Raw genomic sequence first — 15253 nt, 5'->3', positions numbered from 1 at the left:
ACCTCGGCCCTTCGCCTCGCTTCTGAGTAGCGAATGCTGGACCGCAGGCCCTGGAGAAGCTCCACTGTCTTATCTCCCCTATACTGTTCGCCCCCGAACACCGGCTGGCCACGGCTGCACGGCTAGGGAGTGAGAATCCAGGCCTCGGGTTCGCTCCCTTGCTGGGATAGAGGCTGGAGAAGGGGCAAATGAGTTGGCTATCCGCAAGAGAGTAACGCCTCCAAAGTGCGTTGGGCGGGTGGTGGGGGTTGGACAGCCCTCTACCGAGCATCCCGCGCCCCCGGCCGACTTCCTCCCAGGCCCCCATCTGTATCTTCCTGCGTACTGTTCCCTCCCTCCAAACTCCCTCATTCCTGGGAAGTTTTCTCTCTTTACAGTCAACAAACCTGTCAAACGTCTCGCAGCCAGTCCCCCTTCCTCAGTTCCTCACCCCCCTTTACTCTTCTCTATGATTCTTCCCGCTCCTCGGTGCCCCTGGTCCGGGGTTGGCAGGGGACAAGCCCGCAGAAGCGAGGAGTGGGGCAGGCGGGCGGGTCCCGCACCCAGGAGCTCGCGCGGGCCCCGCCCCAGCACCCAGCTCCCGCCCTCCGCTGCGCTCTGCGCCTGCCGCCCCGGGGCGCACAGCTCCCTCCCAAGAGTCCCGCCGCCTGACTGTCGCAACTGCCACCCCCGTGGCCCCCCTGTCCCCCTCCCCCGCCCACGCTCCGGCCCCGTTCCCCTCCCACCCCCGCCCCCGGCTCTGATTTCTCTCTCCAGCAAGCTCCGCAGGAGACACAGGCGCTGGCTGCTGGGTCCGTTCTCCGCCTCCGCCGCGCCCTCCTCGCCCGAAATGGGCCCCCCCGCCGCCACCGCCGCCGCCGGAGCGCTAGTCTCTCGGTCGCTTTGCTTGTCCTGAAGCTCGGTGCCCGCGCGCCGGGGCTCACTCCGCAGCCTCACCGCCGCCTCCGCCAGATTGCGGTAGAACGCTCAGGATGCTGCCGGCCGTGCCCTCCCGCCTTGGGCTGCTGTTGCTGCTGCTCCTATGTCCCGCGCACGTCGGTGGACTGTGGTGGTGAGTGCTGAGTGACACTGTCCCGCGTGCAGCTTCAATCGCTAGAGGGTGGGGACACTGAGCTAGTCTTGGAACTCGCCACCGCGATCCTGCTGCCTCTGCCTTCAGGCTGTACCCGCGCCAGGATCCCAGTTACCGGACGGGCGGTTGCACCAGGACTCTTGCAGACAACTTTCTGGTCTCTGCAGGAGCATTTCTGAAGTGCCACTTTGACGCTCTCTAACCCTAGATATTCTATTGTGTTTCTTCCCCTGTGTTCTCCCTTCCCCCAAAGAAATGTGTCCAATTCACATCACCAAGGAATTGGCAGATAGGTAAGGAAGAGCTGCTGGACGTCATGTGATCCATAGTTAGAGATTGGGTGAGGGCGGGAGAAAGAGCGAGAAGGGCTCTGGAGCTGGATTTGGGGAAAAGACAGGAACAAGGTGGACAGAGTCAAACAGCTGCCTCTCTCCCGCCCCTCCTTGCCTATAACTTCACTATTGCTGGCTGCTTCAGCGTGGGCGGGAGTGGAGGAAAAGGGAATGTAAATAGGGAAACTGAGTCAGGATTCTGACTTTCTTCACTGCTCCCTGCCGCGCCCCCCCCCCGCGCCCCCCGCAGCAAAAAAGACAGGAAGGGGATCCTGGAGGCCGGCCCTTCCAGACGTGGGAAGTAAATGTGTGGCGATGGAGATGCGGGAACTGGGGCTTGGGAGGGGGGCGTCCTGCTGAAGCCAAGAAGGGTCCTGGCCAGCCAAGGGATGAGGTCAATTCTCAGACCCGAATTCTGCGATTGGATTTAACTAGAGCAGACACCTAGACTTCGAAGGTGCCCAGAGCTTTGAGCCTTGACGGGTAGGACAGGGTAAGGGAAGCTGGGGGGCCCGCCAGGACAGCTCAGATCCAAATCCTCAAGACTTTTTTTTCCCTCTTAGTTTTTAGAGCCACAAACACCCGCCCGGAATAGCTCAGTGTTCAGAGAGGAGGGATTTGGGCAGCAGTGCTGACAGATTAGCCAACCCTAAGAAAGCAAAGACTTCTACATTTGCATATTCCCCTGTCATTGGCTGAATTCTTACCCTCTTGTCCCTCTCTCACCCGCCTTCGCCGCTTTGGACCCAGGGGTGGGGCAGGCCCATCCCTCTCTTCGACCGAGATTGAGTACTATGCCCACACAGGAAGCTGCTGGCTGCTATCCTTCCGTGATGCGGGAGAAACATCCTTGTGGGTGTCAGTGAGAGGGCAAACACAAGACCCAGGTTCGAGTTAGGGAATGTGTGCCTTTAGTTCTCGGGTTAGCGGCAATGTGGTACTTAGCAGCTTTGACAGACTTTAAATCTGTGGTCATGGGAGTGTCACTTTCCTATCCTGCCCTACAAACTCTCATTTATTTATTTTGTGTGTGTGTTTTTTAAAGACAAGGTTTCCCTGTGTAGCCTTGGCTATCCTAGACTTGCTTTCTAGACCAGGCTGGCCTCGAACTCACAGAGATCTACCTGCCTCTGCCTCCCTGAGTACTGGGATTAAAGGCGTGCGTGCGCCACCACGCCCGGTTTAAACTCCCAGTTTTAAAAGAACAATGCCCCTACCTGGCAGACTTGCCAGGCGTGGGAAGATCTATAACATGACCTGACGTTAAGATCCTTTTCCCAATCCAGCTTCTCATCTCCTAGTTCCCCAAGGGATGAAAAGTGGGGTTACTTTAAAATCAGAATAAAGAGTCAAAAAGTGGTAGCCGGCCAAGAGCTCTCTCTTTCTCTCTCTCCTCCCTCGCACACACCTTTCCTCATCTTGCCCTTTCTTAAGATGTAGGACAGGGCTGTCCCTGCCTTCCTCATTGATCTAAATTATTCTTCTTCCTTACAACTAAAATTGTAAGAAAGTCCTTCCTTCTCCCACAAAGCTGTCATTCTGTCCGCCAACGGCTATATGTGGGCTCTCACCTGTGCTCTCACCTGTGCTCTGAGCACTGCGCAACTAACTATGCAGCTACTGCATTTAACTGTCAACTGTCTTCCCTGGGGTCTTTTTGTTCTGTTCCTAAAAGGCAAAACCTTGTCTCAGAGTCTTAGAAGCCCGAGATAGTGTAGGTACTGGACACAGGTTTTTTAATGGAGTGTTTCTTTCTGGGTTTGTGTTGGTGAGAATTCCTTTGTTCAGGAAGGACTGCTGGGTGGGAGCCAAGGCAACGGGAGAGGGGCCTGGGCCCGCTGGAGACTGACGCTGAAGCTGGGACTCAGGGAGTGGGGGAGGAGGGCAGGTGTGGGAGAACACAGGGGCCTTCATGGCCACAGCTGCAGTGGGGAGCTGAGTGAAGAGTGAGAGGGCCAGGGTGATAAGGTGGCCAGGGAATGCTTCTCTCAGATGTGTCTCCGAGAGAACCTGCTCCCCCACCTGCCTTGGCCTCCTCTCTGTCTATTTCTGACACTTAATTCCTATGGTCTGAACCCAGGCTGACTTTCAACTGGGCTTATACTCCTGTCCTTTCATGGCCCTCCCGGGCCAGGCTCGGGCTGGTGGGTACACCCCGTTGGGTTGTTAGCCTGAGGTTCTTGACACTTTCCACCCTACCTCCCCTCTATAGCTGGGTTCTTCAGAAGTAGTGTCTAGGACCTTCTTTGCTGCCCTCTTCCTCTTCTTCTCAGAGGATGATGGCCAGCTTAGAAACTCCATGGGTGGCCGGGCAGTGGTGGCGCACGCTTTTAGTCCCAGCACTCGGGAGGCAGAGGCAAGTGGATCTCTGTGAGTTCGAGGCCGGCCTGGTCTACAAAGTGAGTCCAGGACAGTCAAGGCTACACAGAGAAACCCTGTCTGGACAAAAACAAAACAAACAAAAAGAAAGAAAGAAAGAAAGAAAGAAAGAAAGAAACTCCATGGGTGGCCAGAAAAGCAATGTGACCTACAATAGCTACTTTCACAATCTAGCCATGATCAGGATCAGGACTGAAAGGATTTCAGGGTCTCTGAGTGACTTGATTGTCTAGGTCAGTAAAAGCCACTAAGAGAGGCTTCTGGAGGAGAGTGATCCAGGCCTCGGATCGGCTCAGGAACCAAGCTCCTGGTTCCAAGGAAGTTTTTCTTCCACCTTTCTTTCCCCTCCACCACCTCCTCCCGATGCAATGCAAGATTTCTATTTTTAATTTTTCTTGTTTAGTTTTGAGACAGGGTCTTGCTATGTAGCAAAGCATGCCTTCAAAACTGCCGCCAGCCTCCGTGTATCTCTCCAATGTAACCATATCTTTGTGAATCTCAGAAGCCCAGATTCCAGGACACTGGCCAGGCCCTCTTGAGGTCATCTTGTCCAACCCCTGCCTGGGGGGTGGGGGAAGGAGGGCATCCAACCTGTGTTCTGCCCTCCTTCCAGGAACCCTATCCTGAGAATAAAGACTGGAGAGAGGCTCTGGCTCCCCAGTCACATGTCCTCCTCTTCCTCTTCTGATCCCGGCTCCTCACTCCACAACGTCTGATCCATCTTATTTATACCTTCAATCAGCGGTTGTAGAAAATAGCGCACTCTCATAGTAGAAGCCAAACCAACCTCCCTCCTTCTTCTCTCTTCCTCTTCCTCTCACTGTTTTATATTTTCTGTGACAGAAACTAACCCTCCCCTGTTCCACTAGGAAGAAGCCGCCCACTCTACCCCCACCCATCCTACCTTGTTTCCCTCTTTGCAGGGGTGGGGGGAAGAAACCGGAGCTAAAGGTCAAGGGCAGCCTCCCTGCTGACCCTACAAGGAGGCAAGGAAAGGGCCAGACCTCATCCTGGCACTTAAGTTTTCTAGCTGCCTTCTGCCATACTTTTGTGTGGCCATCCTGGTCCTGGTCATTAGGCCATCCTGTCTCTAACTGGGGCTCCTGACCCTTCGTGGTCAATGCTGATGCTGCTTCTCATCATGCTCCAGAGGAGGGCTGGCTTGGGGGTTGGGTAGCCCTCCAGTCCCTTTTCCAGGCCTCAGCCTTGGCAGCTTCCCCTCCAGGGAGACAATGGGGCTGTGAGCAGAAAAAGGCAGGGGCAAAAGGAGGCTGGCTTGATCCCGGCCGGAGCATGCCCTGGGCCCACCAGAGTCCTGGCACTGTGACATTTCCTGGGGGGGGGGTGAGGCTCCCTCCTGCCCCATTCTCATCTGAAGCCAGGAGTTGGTGGCTGGAGGTCAGTGGGAGGCCCCATCGTCAGGGCCCTGCAAGGGGGATTCCAGAATGTGTACTTTGATGGGGAAGTGCAGCTGTGGAGGGAATGGGGCAGGGCAGCAGTCAGCCCTGGCCAGCCAGCAGGAGGCCTCAGGGAACCAGATGCCTGCCTCCTGCAGACTGATGAGAGCGCCCCCTAGCCTGGTATTTCTTGGTCAGCTAGGAGCTTGTGAAGAGAAGTGTAGCCAGGAGGAGCTGCCTTTGGCTGGTTCTACTAGCTCTGAGCCCTCTGTTTAATCTAGAGTTTGATCTAGAAAGGACTGAGTGGTAACCTAGTCTATTATGGTCACTGGTGAGGGTAGAAGGTCCAGGGACAGGAGGGGACTTGCCCAGTGCTAAGCCTGCATGTTGGGAGCTGAGAATGGGGCTGGGTCCTGCCTCCTTTTCCGTGACCCCTTCCTTGTGTGCACTGGAATCAGGGTGAGAGCCATGGCCTGCACTGGCCCCTTTGCTTCCTCATCCCATCCTCAGGTGGGTGCTTTGCGTTCTACATGCGAGAGTAGGAGGGATGACAATTGCCATTGCCGACCAGCCATCCAGTGAAGGGCATTGGCCCCAAAACTTTGGCCAATGGGGAGCCCTTTTGTACAGTGAAGTCTGTCTGGGAAGGTAAAACCCCTGCCTCTTCCCAAAAAAAAAAAAAAAATGGTAGAAGACAAAAGTGAGAGCAATGACGCAGAGAACCACATTTCTTCTGTGTGGGGAAGGGGAATGGGGGCTACAGGTGGGCAGTGGGGAGGCAGGGGTTAATGGGAGCTGGGGCATCTCAGACTTTGATGTGGTGGTTGGGATGGGGGGAGGGACTGGGGGGAGGGGAGCAGTAATTACTGAGTTAGGAGTTAGACAGAGCAGGACAGGACAGGCGGGCGGGCACAGGCCCGGCAGCCTCAGCAGCCGTCAGGCAACATTTTTTTCTGCCCCCTTTCCATCACCCACCTCCCCCACACCCCCACCCACCCCCCACCCACAGCCCCGGGGCTCAGAGCTCCCTCTGCTGGCTCCTAGGAGGTGGGGTCAATTGAAGGCTCTTAGGAGGTAAGGAGTTGGGGGAGGGGATAGAGAGGCTGGCTTGTGTGCTGCTGTGAGAAGAGGGGAGGTACTCACGTGGTCTGTGGTCCCTTTAGCCTCAGTGATCTAGCTGGGCAAGGAGATGGGCCCTAGAGGGTGTTCTGGCCCCTGGGGAGGCTGAATGGAGAGAGAGACCTAGACAGACTGGACAGGAAAGACAGAGTTTTGGAGAAAGAACATTCTTGGGACTCCACACATACCACCTACATCCTTACTGTTTGCCCTGCACGGATCAAGCCTGAGAGAGAATACAAGCTCTTGTTGGGAATTCACCCTCTTGTACAGGCCATTATACTTGGAGTGGGATTAAAATGATTCCCATTTTCCATGAGAGGAACTGAAGTTTAACTTTTGTCATCCGTCCGACAAATATTAAGTGTGTTTCGCGTGCCAGGGTCTCACTCCACATCACCCAAGCAAATGGCAGACTCCAGACCCAGCCAAGCCCGATCCCCAAAACCCTGAGTGTGCTCCGCTGATGTCACCGTGTCCACTTGTGGGATTCCTGCCTTTAACGAGACTTCTTTCTGATTGAGGAGACAAGACAAGGAATCATGCAGGCAGGACACACTCAGATGAGAGACAGCCAGAAGGTTGCTGCTGGGGCCAGGGCTGGTGCTCCTGGGACAAGAGGGAGCTGGGGGTGACACTGGTGAGATGCTGGCTAAGGATGTTGTCATGACTTACAGTTGCAGAGGATGTGGCCTTGAGTCTAGAAATGTAGGGGTGTGGTCTGGGCTGGACTCAAAGCCCTGATAGCAGGGATGAGCTGTGTGGAACGTGCTGTGAGTGGACACTTGGGGTCTTCCTATGACTCAGGCAGCCATGTCTTTCAGTCCTGCTTTGGGTGTTGTCAGTTTTGTTTTTTTTAAAACAGTATCAGTGATTAAACCCACAGCCTCAAGCATGCTAGGCAAGGATTCTATGACTGAACTTTTTATTTTTGAGATAGGGTCTTACTAAGTTTCCCAAACAGTCCTTGAGCTTGTGCTCCTCTTACCTCAGCTTCCTGAGTAGCTGGATATGTGCCACCAACCCAGCTCCTGTTGGTGGATATCTGCTGTTGTTGAGACGTGGTCTCACAAAACTCGTTATATAAACCAGGCTGACTTTTCATTCACAGAGATCTGCCACCTGCCTCTGCCACCCAAACGTTGGGATTAAAGGTGTGTGCCACAATGCCTGGCTCTGTTTAGATTTTAAAATTACCTAGCTTGCCTTGCAATGAGGAATCCTTCCAGTAAGCGGCCAGTGACCACCGTCAGCTTCACTTGTCTCGCTCACCTGTGTGACTGGGAGATAGCTGAGGGGTCTAAGCTGGGTCTGACACTTTCTTCTACTCTCTGAATCCAGAGGTAAAAGAGTAAGCTGAGCCGAAAATCTGGGATCTCTGGGGCTCACGTCTGTAGACATTGCCTATAGATGCCTGTCTGGCATCTGTTGCCATCTTAAAAAAAAAAACAAAAAAAACCCATATATATATATATATATATATATATATATATATATATATATATATATTAGTATGTATACAGTGCTCTGTCTGTACATACACCTGCAGGCCAGAAGAGGGCACCAGATCTCATTATAGATGGTTGTGAGCCACCATGTGGTTGCTGGGAATTGAACTCAGGACCTCTGGAAGAGCAGACGGTGCTCTTAACCTCTGAGCCACCTCTCCAGCCTATCTGATGCCATCTTAATAGGCCACTGATGCATCAAGCATGGTTCTTGGGGGGAGAATTCTCGGTGCAGGCCAGGACAGTTAGAGTGGCCTGCTAAGCGGGGCCCTTCTTGTCTGTATGTTGAGTTCTTCTCAGGGCCAGCCATGTTCTCTGTGCCCAGAAGTGGCAGTACGATCATGTGCCAGAGCCTCCGGTAATCTACCTATTCCCTATCACCATATATTCCAGGCTTTAAAATATACATATTGCCCTAAAAGTGTGCATCTTCTCTGGGCTAACCCCAGGTCAGCACTGATCCAGACTCCCCCCACCCCCACCCCCCAAGCGGGAGCTCATTATGTAAGGAAACAAAAGGGCAGGAAGCAAAGTAAGAGGGAGGGGGAGGGGAAGTAGAGAGGAGGGCGGGGCATTGTTCTAGAAGCAGAGTCAAGTATTTAAGATTTACTTATTATGTATACAGTATTTTGCCCACATGTGTGCCACAAGAAGGCACCAGATCTCCTTACAGATGGTCATGAGCCACCATGTGGTTGCTGGGAACTGAACTTGGAACCTTTGGATGAGCAGATGGTGCTCTTAACCTCTGAGCCATCTCTCCAGCCCCCAGAGTCAAGTAGTAACCACGGGAGAGTGGAACACTTCTTACATCAGTTCGTCTTTTTCATTGTTCTTTTTCCTGAAGCCCATAGAGGCAACTGACTTGTCTGGAATGGCTCAGCCCTGACAAAAACCAGGGTCAGAGGTAGGGCCGGGTAGCTTGCTCAATCACCCCTGTCTTTTCTGGAGTCTTCATTTCCTATGCATTTAGGATGGGAGTGAGGACAGAAGGGCAGGGAACAGGCTGGTCCCTTGGGATTCTAATGTTATCACTGCCCATCCCTCCTTCTGACCAGCTGGTAAACCGGACTAGTTCCCAGGAAGTCAGCCAGGCCCTCAGCCCTGTGAAGGGCCAGCCCCACCTCCTGGGGGCTTTGCCCTTCTATTCTTTCCTGTCTCTAGCCCCTGGGAAGCAGACAAGGTCAAGAAGGTTTTGCAGTTCTCCCTTGCATGCCCCCAACTCTTTCCTGATTTGCTATGGGAGAGGGGGGCGGGCGGCGCCGGGGCGGTGGTAGGGCAGAGTGACCTTGGGAAGATAAATCCAGTCAACCTTGGGAAAATAGGGAGTGTGCAGAGGGCAGGGGTGGGCTGGGGGTGGGGCTGGGGAACTTAGCAGTACAGGCTATGGAGACGGGGAAGGAGAGTTTTCAGAACCCCACAAGGTCAGGAGGAGTTAAAGTGTGCAGGTGGCAGAAGGGGAGCTGAAGAGCTGCCGAGAGGCCTGCTTCACTCCTCTCATCTCAGGGGGAAAGAAAATGTTTGAGGCTATGACACGAGGAGTCACGAAATGACACCAGGTCCATCAATGGGTCCTGGACTCAAGGCAGGGGTGGGGGGTGGGGAGGCTTGAGACTCATTCATTCAGATACATAGGTAAAGTATTCATCGCCATTATATATTCATCTATAATGGAGAATTTATGACATGCAAGTTTTCAGAATAAACATTGCAGGGATATGAATTGGGTACCCAGAAAGCTTCCAGAGAAGATAAAGGGGGAAAAAGAAAGGAAGAAGAAGAAGAAGAAGAAGAAGAAGAAGAAGAAGAAGAAGAAGAAGAAGAAGAAGAGGAGAAAAGTTGTCCCAACACTTAGGGACAATATTATCAACCTACCCTGAACAACCATGCTGGAAAGCACTCAAGTCCAAATTCCTTTTTAATGAGGTAGATAAGTGGACATATTTATTAATAAAGATGTGTGCAGAAGGATAAGACTGAATTCTTTTTGCAGTGCAATTTTCAGTGTAGACCCTGATATAAAGAAGGGGACACAGACACAGAATGGAAAAAGAGCCAGTGGGGGAATACTGGCCTCAATTGGGAGCACGGTAGACAGGTAGGTGAATGAACAGACAGAGACTGATCAGTTCTCCCAGGTCACCGGGCCATTGGAAGCAGGTTTGGTCTGTCCTACTCCTGGCTCACCCACTGCTCAGCACTCCATCGGTCCCTTCTCTGGGGCTGAGAGAGGCATAGGGTTAGGGTTATTGGCGTTTGGAGCTCAGAGCTCAGTAGAAAGGAACCTCTACTGTGTGTTTCTGCTGAGAAGGGATGATGCTTGATCCCTGAACTATTTAAGTAAGGATGTCAGCGACCTAATATCTCTCTCTCTCACTCTCTCTGTGTCTCTCTCTCTCTCTCTCTCTCTGTGTGTGTGTGTGTGGAGAGAGAGAGAGAGAGAGAGAGAGAGAGAGAGAGAGAGAGAGAGAGAGAGAATATGTATAAACCAGAAATCTGTAAAAGAAAAAAAAAAAAAAAAGAAAAAAGAAACCCAAAAAAACCCGAGGCTTCCATATCTTTCTGCAAACATTTCTCCGAGCACCTCATCTTCAGCGCTGAGAGTTTTACCTTAAGACCTAAATTCCTCCCGCTGCTATTTAAGACCATTACATCTCCGGACATGCCTGGGCAGCCTGTGCTTGTGGAGCAGATGGGGACAGTGGGGCGGATATGTGTGGAAGCAAAACTGAGAAGTAGGCCACCCTGACCTTTCACACTCTTCTGCCAACATTTCCCTTTACATTTTATACTCCGGTGCCTCCTGTGTGCCAACTCCCCCCACCCCCCACATCTATCTTTCTCTGCTCTCTGCAGAAGGGTTTTGAATGGTCTCAAATTAACCTCTGTAGCTCTGCCCACATTTCCCTTCAAGCCTGAGTTCTCAGCTATGTTCAAATAGGAGCCATCTGATTCAAGTGGTTTCCCCCCAGGTGTGAATTCCTGGCTGACAACCTATGGAAAGCAAGTGGCAGCTCTCTCCTCAGGTGGAATGAAGGTGGGCCGGGTAAAGAGGCTGCTGACAGCGTGCAGAACTTTCCATCAAGTCTTACCCACCAAACCAAACATCACCCCCCTCCATGCCCCAAGTTGGTTATGTCACCCTAGCACACAGGGCTTGGCTTGATGCCATCTCTCTCTCTCTCTCTCTCTCTCTCTCTCTCTCTCTCTCTCTCTCTCTCTGTCTCTCTGTCTCTCTCTCTCTCTCTGTCTCTCTCTCTCTCTCTCTCTCTCTCTCTCTCTCTCTCTCTGGGAAAGCCAGCTACCCTGGAGCAAGAGACGGGTCAGCATCACCAATTTGCCAACAAAGCTGAGGAGCGGAGTTTCCAGCTGCTTCCTCCAGGCAGCTGTTTAGTTCAGAAGAACAGGGCGCAGCAGGATAAAGGGGACCACCTCAGCCATCTAAGCTACATTTTCTCATTTTACAGAAAAAGTTGAAGTAAAAGCGAGGGCGTGGCTTTCTTTCAGAGGCTCTCTTCGCTTGGCATTCTAATACCTCATGGCTGTTTTGGCCTTCAGATGGCCTCTGCTTTGTGCGGGGGCTGTCCAGGTTGCAGCCTGCCAAGGCCACACCCTTCCTGATACTGTCTGATTTTCTTTAGAATACTTTCTTTATGAAACATGCTTCTCCCCATCCCCTTGGACAGCTTTTTGATCTTTCTTCTGCTAATTTCTTCCTTGTCTCCCCTTTGGGCTAGGCCCATTGAATTTTAACCTTGGCCTCCCTAGCGCCAGCTACCTTCCCCTTGAGTGAAGTTCATATGCAGGCTTATTAAGATGTCCACAGAGGGAGAAGACTGAATTCTGGTCGCAATGCACTTTTCAGTCTAGACTTTAGGAGAGAGGAGACATGTTGGGATTCTGCTTCAGTCTGCCTACCTATGATGTCATTGCCTACCTGCTATGGGGGCGTGGCCCTGCCCAGGACTATATAAAAGGACAGACTGCCCTCTTGGCCCCCTCTTATTCTTTCTCTCTTTCCCCTCTCTTCCTCTGTCTCTGTTTCTCTGGGGTACCCCTCCCCCCTTTCCATCTCTCCCCATGCTCATTTAATAAACTCCTCTATAACGTAATATCTGGTACCACAATATCTTATTGCCTTACATATTTTTTAATTATAAAAGGACACAGACATGGAATAGAGAGAGAATCAGAGGGACACTATCAGTCTCAGATGGGAGAGACTCCTGCAGCAGCGGGCTGTGGGCTGAGTGGGGCTGGCTCCATCTTCTCTGCCCCACCCCCACCCCAGGCCTTTTGTATTTTGGGAGGTACACTCCTGACCTGAAGTTCTGCTTCCCAGGGCCGTGGGCAGCCCCCTGGTTATGGATCCTACCAGCATCTGCAGGAAGGCCAGGCGGTTGGCAGGACGGCAGGCTGAACTGTGCCAGGCGGAGCCGGAAGTAGTGGCAGAGCTTGCCCGGGGCGCAAGGCTGGGGGTCCGAGAATGTCAGTTCCAGTTCCGTTTCCGACGCTGGAACTGCTCCAGTCACAGCAAGGCCTTTGGGCGCGTCCTGCAGCAGGGTTAGTGTGGGAGGGGCCACGGAGGGAGGTGCTTTCTCCTTGCTAGGGGGAGCAAGTTTGGGAAGGCTGCTTGAACCCCATCTCCTGATTTACCCCTAGGCACTCTGCCCACCTTGCCTCTCCACACCTGGGTGACTCAGGTGACTCAGGACAGGTCCTGGGGGACCTTACTTCCCATCTAAAGTACTGGACACTCATTGGCTTCTGCTCTCTTCTCCGTCTGCAGACATTCGAGAGACAGCCTTCGTGTTTGCAATTACTGCAGCCGGTGCCAGCCACGCGGTCACTCAGGCCTGTTCCATGGGTGAGCTCCTACAGTGTGGTTGCCAAGCACCCCGAGGGCGGGCACCACCTAGGCCATCTGGCCTTCTGGGCACTCCTGGACCTCCAGGGCCAACGGGCTCTCCAGATGCTAGCTCAGCCTGGGAGTGGGGAGGCTGCGGAGATGACGTGGACTTCGGGGATGAGAAGTCAAGACTCTTCATGGATGCGCAACACAAGCGAGGACGTGGAGACATCCGTGCACTGGTGCAATTGCACAACAACGAGGCGGGCAGGCTGGTGAGTATGGGCAGAAGAAGTAGGTGTCACGCATGAGTGTGGAAGTGAGGGTGTGCAAGAGAGGGTGTGGGTGGCAGAGTGTGGGTGGCAGCGTATTGGTGGTAGCATGCACACAAGTAAAGGCGTGAATGTGTAGCAAGCAGGACGTCTGTGTGTGGACCACAAGTCCAGCCGGAAGTCAGTAGAGACCAGGCCAGCCCAGACCCTGACTCAGACCAGCAAACAAGGAAGAAGATTACGAGGGTTGTGTTCTCTGTAGTGCGTTCAGATGGCCCCTCCTACATCCTATGTCTCTGCTCGAGAGCAGTTGAGGAACATCCCTCCACATAGTCTGTGTCCTTTAGGGTTCAGCCCCTGAGGCGTTAGGCAGACGGGGAGGAGGGGGCCCGGGAGAGGAAAGTCCGGACAGGCCCACATACCTGTTGAGAGGATTGGGGAGGGGTGACAGACAGACGCTCAGGCGGCTGGCTGTGTCTGCTCAGCTCTGCCTGGGGCCGCGAGGGGCAGGAATGAGGAGGCTGGGTTGGCAAGGGGGTTAGGCTGCGACAGCTGCGACTTCTCCCAGCTACAAAGAGTGGAGTATCTCACCACTGCGTCCGTCCATTCTATTCTCTCCCACTCCCTGGCTTCGGACCCTGGAATCTTTGCTCTATCTGCTATTTCCACTTCCCACTCTCTTACTCTTCCGTCTTTGTCATTCTTCTTTCTGAGCTGACGTTTTCTTGATTTCCTTCTTCTAAACTTGTGCCTGCCTGCCTACGTGTCTGCCTGCCTGTTTTCCTTCCTTCTTTCCTTGCTTCCTCGCCTCCTCTCCCCACTTCTGCATCCTTTGCTTTCTGTCAATTCCCCCGTTTCTCTCCGTCCCGCCCCTTGTCCCCCCCCCCCCGCCCCGCCTTCTGCTCCTGCAGGCAGTGAGGAGCCACACGCGCACCGAGTGTAAGTGCCACGGGCTTTCGGGTTCGTGCGCGCTGCGCACCTGCTGGCAGAAGCTGCCTCCGTTCCGCGAGGTGGGCGCACGGCTGCTCGAGCGCTTCCACGGCGCCTCTCGCGTTATGGGCACCAACGACGGCAAAGCCCTGCTGCCTGCGGTCCGCACGCTCAAGCCTCCGGGCCGAGCCGACCTCCTCTACGCCGCCGACTCGCCCGATTTCTGCGCCCCCAACCGGCGCACAGGGTCGCCTGGTACACGCGGCCGCGCCTGCAACAGTAGTGCCCCGGACCTCAGCGGCTGCGACCTGTTATGCTGCGGTCGCGGACACCGCCAGGAGAGCGTACAGCTCGAGGAGAACTGCCTGTGCCGCTTCCACTGGTGCTGCGTGGTGCAGTGTCACCGCTGTCGTGTGCGCAAGGAGCTCAGTCTGTGCCTCTGACCGCCGCCTGCCTCCGAACTGTGCAGAGCAGGCTCTAAGCAATCTGCAGGACCACTGGATTCCAGCAGGGGGCGCTGTCTGGACCCAGCTGATCCCTAGGAAAAGTACAATCTAAAGCCTTGGGGACCGACAGGGGCCAGAATCTTGGGGTTTATACCTAACCACGAAGGTCTGGGGACCCTGCCCCTCCAGCATTCCCCAGAAAGGCCCTCTGCTAGTTTCTGCGGGAAACTAGGCAGGTTCTCCCTCCCCTTGGTCTCCCAGATGGAAATAAAAAAAAAAAAAAAAAAAAGAAAAAAAAAAAGAAAGAAAGAAAGAAAGAAAGAAAGAAAAAACCAGACTCTAGCCTCTGGAGATGGTACTCCTCAGAATTACTGGGGTGGATGGGTGAGTTTAATATCAATAAAGACATTTAAACCCACAGTTTGAGAGGAGGTAGTCCTAGAGGGCCAGGATATGGAAGGAAGTCGGTCCTCCAGAACTAGCATTTCAGCCTGACTGTATCAATTCCACCCACCTCTGAGGCAGGGCGGGGTGACGGCAGGCTACTGAAAAACGTGTATCTCTCTTTTGGATCACTTTTTCGTTCTTATCCACACCAAGTTCTTGAATCCTGAGAACTAGTGATTCCACTTTAAAGGCACATAAAGGGCCCAGAGGCTTGAGTAGTGTATTCAGTTGTCAGGCCTTTGTGTTAATGTTTTAGGGTGTTATGTCTGTTTCTGTGACTCCTGAGGAAATCAAGGGTAGACTTATGGGGTCATGAGATTAAAGCTCTTTATAAACTGTAAAACACAGTGAAACTACTTGTGAGGAACACCTGTTTTTATCACCACCAAAACTAACCACCCATCAGTTCTGTTCCCTGTTGGGAGATCACTCAGTCAGGTAAAGTGTTCCTTTTGTAAGGGCTGGCCCTGAGTTCCACCCCTGGAACTCACATGCAAAAGCC

The 15253-nt window shown here is 53.3% G+C and overlaps 1 protein-coding gene across 1 annotated transcript; it reads left to right on the top strand.

Moving 5' to 3' along the window:
• Positions 1-741: 741 nt before the first annotated feature.
• Positions 742-15107, top strand: WNT6 (Wnt family member 6). Its single transcript, XM_084778379.1, has 4 exons — positions 742-1051; positions 12150-12370; positions 12597-12931; positions 13840-15107. The coding sequence occupies exons 1-4, from the start codon at positions 972-974 to the stop codon at positions 14299-14301; spliced, it is 1098 nt and encodes a 365-aa protein (XP_084634505.1). The 5' UTR covers positions 742-971; the 3' UTR covers positions 14302-15107.
• The last annotated feature ends 146 nt before the right edge of the window (positions 15108-15253 follow it).

The sequence above is a fragment of the Acomys minous genome, assembly GCF_964271855.1.
Source record: "Acomys minous genome assembly, chromosome: 4".
Lineage (NCBI taxonomy): Eukaryota > Metazoa > Chordata > Mammalia > Rodentia > Muridae > Acomys > Acomys minous.
Note: the sequence above shows the minus strand (reverse complement) of the source record. Positions and strands in the feature narration are given on the sequence as shown.

What these genes read in the sequence shown, in the direction of transcription:
- WNT6 (XM_084778379.1), top strand. Translation starts at nt 972, where the DNA reads ATGCTGCCGGCCGTGCCCTCCCGCCTTGGGCTGCTGTTGCTGCTGCTC. An exon ending in CACGTCGGTGGACTGTGGTG is followed by an intron (nt 1,052 to 12,149) that starts GTGAGTGCTGAG and finishes TCTGCTTCCCAG; the next exon opens with GGCCGTGGGCAGCCCCCTGG. An exon ending in TGGGCGCGTCCTGCAGCAGG is followed by an intron (nt 12,371 to 12,596) that starts GTTAGTGTGGGA and finishes CTCCGTCTGCAG; the next exon opens with ACATTCGAGAGACAGCCTTC.